At 37.6% G+C, this 8,549-nt stretch overlaps 2 protein-coding genes across 2 annotated transcripts in view; both read left to right on the plus strand.

Moving 5' to 3' along the window:
• Positions 1-860: 860 nt before the first annotated feature.
• LOC105178861 (beta-glucosidase-like SFR2, chloroplastic) lies at positions 861-5,475 on the plus strand. Its single transcript, XM_011102419.2, has 11 exons — positions 861-1,157; positions 1,719-2,070; positions 2,291-2,429; positions 2,682-2,848; positions 3,286-3,507; positions 3,739-3,895; positions 3,997-4,230; positions 4,323-4,472; positions 4,560-4,689; positions 4,869-5,090; positions 5,247-5,475. The coding sequence occupies exons 1-10, from the start codon at positions 977-979 to the stop codon at positions 5,063-5,065; spliced, it is 1,929 nt and encodes a 642-aa protein (XP_011100721.1). The 5' UTR covers positions 861-976; the 3' UTR covers positions 5,066-5,090; positions 5,247-5,475.
• Positions 5,476-6,316: 841 nt separating this feature from the next.
• The window catches only part of LOC105178862 (serine carboxypeptidase-like 33), a 3,120-nt gene continuing 887 nt past the window's right edge, over positions 6,317-8,549 (plus strand). Inside the window, exons 1-8 of the mRNA XM_011102420.2 lie at positions 6,317-6,814; positions 6,932-7,039; positions 7,188-7,283; positions 7,380-7,472; positions 7,578-7,666; positions 7,738-8,010; positions 8,115-8,275; positions 8,380-8,475. Coding sequence (XP_011100722.1) covers positions 6,532-6,814; positions 6,932-7,039; positions 7,188-7,283; positions 7,380-7,472; positions 7,578-7,666; positions 7,738-8,010; positions 8,115-8,275; positions 8,380-8,475 — 1,199 coding nt within the window. The 5' untranslated portion in view covers positions 6,317-6,531. The remainder of the gene's footprint in view (positions 6,815-6,931; positions 7,040-7,187; positions 7,284-7,379; positions 7,473-7,577; positions 7,667-7,737; positions 8,011-8,114; positions 8,276-8,379; positions 8,476-8,549) is intronic.

Below are 8,549 nucleotides of genomic sequence, written 5' to 3' on the forward strand. Positions count from 1 at the left end.
AGTCAAACTTTGGTTCTGGGCCGGCAACTATTTTTCTATTGTATTGGGTTTTGAATGCCGGCCATTACCATAATTGTCATTGTCCATATGCTCTACAATAATTACAATTTACTTTGATGTAAAAAGAAAAAAAGGAGTTGAATGGAATATGAATAATTAATTAATGTGGTGGGGTAGGGGTTTTTAATGTGAAAGGGGCCTCTCATTACCATCTTTTTTGTCTCTCATCAACTAATAATGATTCTTCATGGGAGTTGAATTACCAATTAATTACATATATACTACTTGTATTGAAGTAGGTAGGTAGGTAGGAGATGGGGCTGTTTTCACTGCTTTCAAAGTTATATGCCTTGTATTAATTAATTGCAACAGTCTGTCTGTCTCTCTCTCTCTCTCTCTCTGTGTGTGGTCCTCCATTCCATTGTTCCTACAGCTTCAGACTATATAGAGTTTCTCATGAAACAAAGTACGACCAAACCCCCCCATACGGACTTATAACCCTAATATATATGTATATATATATATTAATGGCTGCTTCCCAATAAAATTGACAACTCCACACTTGCCCAACTCTAACTCCCTTGCAATCCCAATTTCCAAAATTTTCCCTAATTATTATAAAAAAAAATAGATATATATTTTGAGTAGTGAAAAGCATTAAATAGAAGCAGAAGAAGAGAGGAAAAGTATGGACATTTTGGATGGGAGCTGAAAAGGCGACTTAAATGGGAATTGAGAATTTATTCTGAAAATGATGTATCACTGCCACTTCACTCCTCCTACTCTTGTAATCATTATTTGGACCACCAAACAAACATGTATTCATCTTGGCCCAAGCCCAACTTTGGACTTGGGCTCCACTTTCAACCCAACCCCTACTCCCCTCCTCTCTTCTACTTCTTTTCTACCCTCAACCTCAATATCCGCCTACCACTGCCTGTCCTCCACGTGGCCCCTCTCCTCACCTCCCCCAATTATGACATTCCCCACCTTACTTGTAACCGCCACCAAACTCGCCGGTGCTCTCTTCTCCGTCACCGTCGCCGCCAATGTTTTCTCCTTCTCACGCTATAAACGGAAGCATTTGTCTCCCTTTAAATCTCCAATCCACGAGTCTGCTGATATTCTTGCTCAATTCAACGTCAATCCTACTTCAGGTATTCTTTACTTTTATTTCTACGTTTCCCGGTTTTTCTTTTCCTTTACTGTCTCTTTTCAAATATTTGGGAATTTCGTCCACATATGTACCTCGTGTATTTGTTTCTGCTATTAACTTGTCGTCGTCAACTCAAGAACCATTTCGTTGGTTCAAATTATTTGAATAACTCATTAACAATGGCATATTTTTTAATAGGAATAGCCGCAGTCTATGATTGAATATCATTTTGAGCAAACTGTTGTTGGTTTTGGCACTTGAGCTGGCTATGGTGAAACTTTATGGTAAACGGAATCAGCTGTAACTTGTAATAGTAGCTTGAGTTGAAGGTGGCACTGCTCGTAAAGATTTGGGGGAGATACAATGAGAAATACAGATAGCCATATGATTTTCCTTAGGTGCATCTGATCGTGAATACGTGCAGTTTATGACTGTAATGAAATGAAGCTGGAAATAGTAGAATATAAATTATACCTCAGCTTGAACATATATGCCCTTGTCCCTGCGGGACATCAACTTCATCCACATTCATGCCATTTGATCCATTTGTGATTTCCTGTAGAAGAAGAAAAAGGCTTCTTTTTTGGATTAGCAACAGCACCAGCACACGTCGAGGACCGGCTCAATGATGCCTGGCTTCAGTTTGCAGAACAAAATCCCTGTGATCAACCAGAGTCTCAAAAAGGCACTCAACCGGCTGATGCAGTTATGGCTTCCGCCGCGGGAGATGGTGGCGCTCAGCTGGCCGGAATGCCAGATAAAGAAGCCAATAAGAGCATGAAGAGAAAGAAACAACTCAGGATAGCAATGGAAGCAAAAATCCGAGGATTTGAGAAATATGAAGAAATTGAAGAACCAAACTCGGGTGAAGAATGCCATCATACGGTTGCCTCCTGGCATAATGTTCCACACCCGTAAGAGCCACATGCATATCTCGGAAGCCATTTTAGAATTATAAGTGCTGAATGCAGTTTCACGGGGCTGTATAATTCTAGCTTTATGAAGCCAGTAAAAGCCTTCTCTGAGATATTCGATAAGCATGAAATCTCTGGGTTTAAGAATGTCGGTCATGAACCTGTAATTTTCTTCTGGAAAATGCAATCTAAGAGCAAATGCATTTTAATACATTTTCAGGGAGGAGAGATTGAGATTTTGGTCTGATCCTGATACAGAGCTCAAATTGGCTAAAGATACTGGTGTTCAAGTTTTTCGCATGGGAATAGATTGGACGAGGGTCATGCCTGAGGAGCCCATAAATGGTCCTAGTGCAGCTGTAAGTATGGATTTTGGAATTAGTGGAACTCTGACCACATGATTCTGTGCAGAATAGACTATAGACATTATGCCAACGTCATAAAACATCCATTATGATGTCTGATATTGTACTTTGCTCGTGTGTCTAAAAGCCGTATGCCATACGCACGCTTAGCAATTTGAGTTTTGGCGAGATTAGCAGTTGCTTTCAATGTGATACCTGCACATCTTCTCGACATAAGGAACTGATTTATCCATCTATTTTCTCTAGGTTAACTTTGCAGCATTGGAGCGATATAAATGGATCATCAACAGAGTTCACTCATATGGGATGAAAGTAATGCTGACACTGTTCCATCATTCTTTGCCACCATGGGCAGCAGAATACGGAGGATGGAAGCTGGAGAAGACTGTGGAATATTTTATGGAATTTACCAGGTTCAGCTTTGTTAAGTCATTAACGTTTGGCTTTATCACTAAGTCACTAGTTATAATGAGCTTCTGATCACATAAAAACTTTTTGTCATTAATTGGTATGATGCACCTTTAAATCCTAGTCTAATAAAGATAGATCAACATAGGCCATCAAGTTGAGGCTCAAGTAGACTCTTGGCAAACGATGTCATTAATTTAAGCGCATAATGTTTAGTTTTTAAGACACCAGCACTTAGATGAATCTCAGTGTTTGACACACGTATCTTATTAGATATAACATAGGATAGTCCAGTTGCAGTTCCTGTATTTTCCAAATTCCTTATTGCTTAAATGGTGTTAATGGTGTCGGTATAAGTGTGTTTCAAAGAGCAGGAGCAGGATTTGGTTTGCCATTTTGTCAAAATTAAAATTATTGTTTACACCGCTCCTCTATTGTGCAGAGTTGTTGTCGACTGTGTATCTGATCTGGTGGATTACTGGGTAACTTTTAATGAACCTCATGTTTTCTGTATGCTCACTTACTGTGCTGGTGCTTGGCCTGGTGGTAATCCTGACATGCTCGAGGCTGCCACTTCTGCTTTGCCTACTGGTGTCTTCAATCAGGCTATGCATTTGATGGCAATAGCACATTCAAAGGCTTATGATTATATCCATGAGAAAAGGTTATCTTTTATATAATACTTTCTGTGTGTTCGCAAATTGGTGGTGACTGAAATGTCAATTGCATGATTGAGGGTTTTAGGTCATGTCATGAATTCTTGGGGAAGTATGTGATCTTCGTGATCCAATACCAAAATCTTTATTCATTGTTGAGTTATGAATAAAACAAGATTTTGTTTATTTCAAACTTATGACTGGAGTTATTAATTTGCCTTGTTTTGGTTTTGTTTCAGTGCAATTGTTGGAGTCGCACACCATGTCTCTTTCATGCGGCCATACGGACTTTTTGACATTGCTGCCGTATCAGTAGCTAATTCGCTGACACTATTTCCTTTTATGGATAGTATTTCTGAAAAATTGGACTACATCGGAATAAACTACTATGGACAGGTTTTCTACTCTTTTAATCAAAATAAAAAGGAAAAAACGGTTTTGTAAATCTTGGCTGATCTTGACAATTTATTTTGTTTAAATTTCAATTATTTGCACAGGAAGTGGTTTCTGGTGCCGGATTGAAGCTGGTGGATACTGATGAGTATAGTGAATCCGGGCGTGGGGTGTATCCTGATGGCTTGTACCGTGTACTACTACATTTTCATGAAAGATATAAACATTTAGGCGTACCATTTATTATTACTGAAAATGGTGTATCCGATGAGACAGATCTGATCAGGCGCCCATACATGTTGGAACATCTATTGGCAACTCATGCAGCAATGACCATGGTTTCGAACTAAACTTATATATATGTGTATATATAGAATCATAATTTTTCATTCAAGAGCTAAGATAGGCCTGCATTTTTTGTGACATTTAGGGTGTACCCATCCTTGGTTACCTGTTCTGGACCATATCTGATAACTGGGAATGGGCTGATGGGTATGGTCCAAAGTTTGGGTTGGTAGCAGTTGATCGTTTAAATAATCTTGCACGAATTCCACGCCCGTCATATCATTTGTTTAAAGAGGTATTAGTTGTTTGCTGCTTCTTGTCATGAGGATAATTGATAATTGGGTTATTGTAAGCAATGAAGTCACTGATGTCCTACTTACAGGTTGTAACGTCAGGTAAAATAACACGGACAGATAGAGCACGAGCATGGAATGAACTTCAAACAGCTGCTAAAGAAGGAAAAACAAGGCCATTTTACAGGGCAGTTAACAAACATGGTCTGATGTATGCTGGTAATACTCGGGCCCAACTTTTCCAGTTCACCATTGTTTACACTTTTCTCCCACCAAAGTACAGGGAAAATGTTTATGAAATGCCTCTCTCAGCTTTGTCCTTATATTTTGGGCACGTCATGTATGTCACTTCATGCTTGTGGTAACATTCATTTTTCTGAAAATTCTCCTTTCTTCAGGAGGCCTTGACAAACCAATTCTGCGACCTTATGTTGTACGAGACTGGCGGTTTGGACACTATGAAATGGAAGGTTTGCAGGACCCATTGAGTCGGTTTTCACGATATCTACTCCGGCCTTTCTCCCTCAGAAAGAAAACAAATCCCAATTCAGATTCTGAAGATTTGGTTCTTGAGCCTCTTATGTCAAGTGTTTGATTCTAGATACAAAAAGACTCACAACGTAATCTTATCTGCTTCTGTAACTTCTTCCCTCTCTTTCCCAACATTTAGAATTACATCTTCATTTGTTTCCTGCTGCTGTTTTTGATTATCATCATACATAACTATTACTTTTCTTAACAATATCAGCCTGAAATGCAGATTTTATGTCTTCCAGGATACGCACAGTTTCTCATCAACTGGGAATCAAGTTGTTAATATAGCATATTTGCAGTGCCGGAGCTAGTGTTTTCTCATCCATCTCATTGGACTCTGCAACCACGTTGCTATCCTAAATGTCATCCATTTTTTTTTTTTTTAAATACCAATTTTACTTGTCATACTTGATTCTTTTGGCTTTTATGTAAATACTTGGATTGCGGATAAAAGGTTGATGGGTTGCTGCCTGTGGTTTTGTCCTGCTGCTGGTGTTAGTCCACTGGAAATGGTCTTATCAAAGGAAACTCTTCATTTAACCAGAATTGGGCAAAATAGAACAGAAGGTACTAAAATGAGTGCAAATGCCATGAAAGGGGCATCAAATGAAGGCTTTTTGGACTAACGACTTTGATGCTTCCTCGGTTTAGAAACAGAAAAGTCTCAATTTGCTGTTTGAATGTTCGTTTTCATGGGGAGATGGTTGTGAAGGCTAAACTGTAGAAAGTGTAATAAGCAGAAAACAAGAAGAAAAAGAAAACAAAAAGTAAAAGACAATTTATTTATGGGGAGATGATTTTCACTTGTTTTTTACTATCGTAATCAATTTATTTATTGAATTCTTGAATGGATCAAATGTGTCGAGACTTGTATCATTGAATCAAGCAGGAGTGGCTGAAAATCATCCATCCCCATTAATTTGTTGCACCATGACCAACTTATTTAATATCCACCAAGAAAACGACAAACCTATTTCTTTAGTTAACTATTGTGGAGAAATAAATAAATGTCACAAGACAAGTGAAGTGATGATACTAGTGATCACGGTAGGCTCGTCGTCCACCAACAATTATTATTTTAACACAACCCCATCATTGTTCAGGATAAGCCTTTTGAATTCTCCATCTTGGTTTCATATTCATCTTTCTCCAAAAGTGTTTTGAAATGAATGTTAAGGGGATCTTATAAAATTCGTTAAGAACTTAACGTCAACAAAAATTAATGATACAACTAATAGTAAATTAAGAATTGGTCTTAATTCACTCAAAAAAATTAAACAAGTGATAAACAAAGTCCCAATAATATATATTGTCTTATCTTCAGTTGTTTCCCCAAAACAGTACCTTTGTAGCATGAGTCATCTCCATGTTCTTTTCTGAGAAAAAAGTAAGCCAAGAACATCTTATATTCTGGGATTCCTCTGCTTATATCACATCACTCCTTACTCTTATCTTTTTACGAGCGGACGCACACATATACACACTGTCCCACACTGAAAAACACTGATGAAGTGAAGTAGAAAAAACATGGCTGCTGAAAGTCTACTTCCAAACAAAATCTTGTTATTTATATTTTATTTTGTTGTAGCATTGAATACAAGCATTAATGCAGCAGCAAATCTGAAACTCTCTGAGGAATATGAAAATGATAGAATAATGAAACTACCCCACCAACCATCCACACCAACTATATCACAATTCTCAGGATACATCACAGTTAATGAAGCTCATGGGAGGGCCCTCTTCTACTGGTTCTTTCAGGCTCAATCTCAACCAAATAAGAAGCCTCTACTCCTTTGGCTCAATGGAGGTATATATACGTATTCACTTCTTTTCATAATTTGCACAATTTTTGTGTTGTCACAAAGTTCGTATTTTCTTCTTTTTTGGGTTTAATGTTGAGTTCTGTTTTTGGTGTGTGTTGAAGGGCCTGGTTGCTCATCAATTGGATATGGAGCAGCTGTGGAGTTGGGCCCTCTGAGAGTTGCTAAAAAGGGGGCTGCTCTTGAATTTAATCCTCATTCTTGGAATAAAGGTCTCAGTTTTTTTCCCTGAATCTGATTTTAAGATCTGTTTTAGTTTGGTTAATGCAACAGAAAAATGGAAGTATATAATCAAGAAAACAGAAAGAATGACTAGTATTTAATAATTACTATGTTAATTTTCAAGAATTTGTCCTGCAGAAGCAAATTTGCTGTTTGTTGAATCTCCAATTGGTGTTGGATTCTCATACACCAACACATCTTCTGATTTTGACGATATAGACGACAGATTTGTAGGTAATTCAATGTCCATACAAGTGCAGATCTTTCTATTTACTACTAATAATAATTCCTTGTAACTTGTATAATTATTTTAGCTTTACTTTTTTCCAGCTGAGGATACCTACAACTTCTTGGTAAGATGGCTGAAAAGGTTCCCACAATTCAAGGATCATGAATTTTTCATTTCAGGAGAAAGCTATGCAGGTTATCAGAGCTTCAAATAGATCATTTTCTTGCACCAAACCATTTTTCTGTTCATTTTCTTAATCTGTCATCTCAATAGGCGCAGGGAATCTCTGTTGTTTGTAGGTCATTATGTGCCTCAGGTGGCTGAACTTGTGCATGAAAGGAATAAGAAGAGAGAGAAGTATCCATATATTAATCTCAAAGGCTTCATAGTAAGTTTCTACCAACTACTGACTTGAGCAGTTAATTACAAAAAATAAATAATCATTTAAATGGTTTGCAGGTGGGAAATCCTGAAACGAACGATTATTTTGATTATAAAGGATTACTTGAGTATGCTTGGAGCCATTCAGTTGTATCAGATCAAGACTACAAAAAGGCCAGAAGAGCATGTAATTTCAAGCTCGAGAACTGGTCCACTGCATGTGTTGATGCCATGACAACAGTGTTTGATCGATACAAGGAGATTGACATCTATAACATCTATGCCCCTTCATGTCTTCTTAAGAATACTTCTGCTGGTATTGCCAGTGAAAATGATTTCTCAAACACCAAGGCACTCCCTATACCAAGAACAACTTCTCTTTTTCCTCATTTTCCTTTTCTTTTACCACATTGTTAAACATATATTTTTTTTTTGAAAACCAACAAAAAAAGTAGGCACAAAGTCATGGGTTCAGAAGAATGAAACTGGTCCCGGGAGGATATGATCCCTGCTACTCGACATATGCTGAAGGTTATTTCAACAGGATGGATGTTCAGAAAGCCTTACATATAAATTCTAGAGGGCTAAGTGGCACCGTAAGATGGACAGTCTGCAAGTAAGCTGTTAGATTATATTTCATTTGCAATTGCAATATAATCTCTCGGTCATTAGAATTGTCTAATAATTAACTTTCTTGTCTGTCTAAATTTATTATTGCAGTGATTCAGTATTCAGATCATACAATTATACTGTCTTCTCCGTCTTGCCAATATACAGGAAACTCATCAAAGAAGGCCTAAAGATTTGGATGTATAGGTACCACGTTCAATTTTCTCTACACCTACTTCTGTTACTTTGTAGGCCATCTTGTAACAAATTATTAGAAATTT

The sequence above is a fragment of the Sesamum indicum genome, unplaced genomic scaffold (assembly GCF_000512975.1).
Source record: "Sesamum indicum cultivar Zhongzhi No. 13 unplaced genomic scaffold, S_indicum_v1.0 scaffold00109, whole genome shotgun sequence".
NCBI lineage: Eukaryota > Viridiplantae > Streptophyta > Magnoliopsida > Lamiales > Pedaliaceae > Sesamum > Sesamum indicum.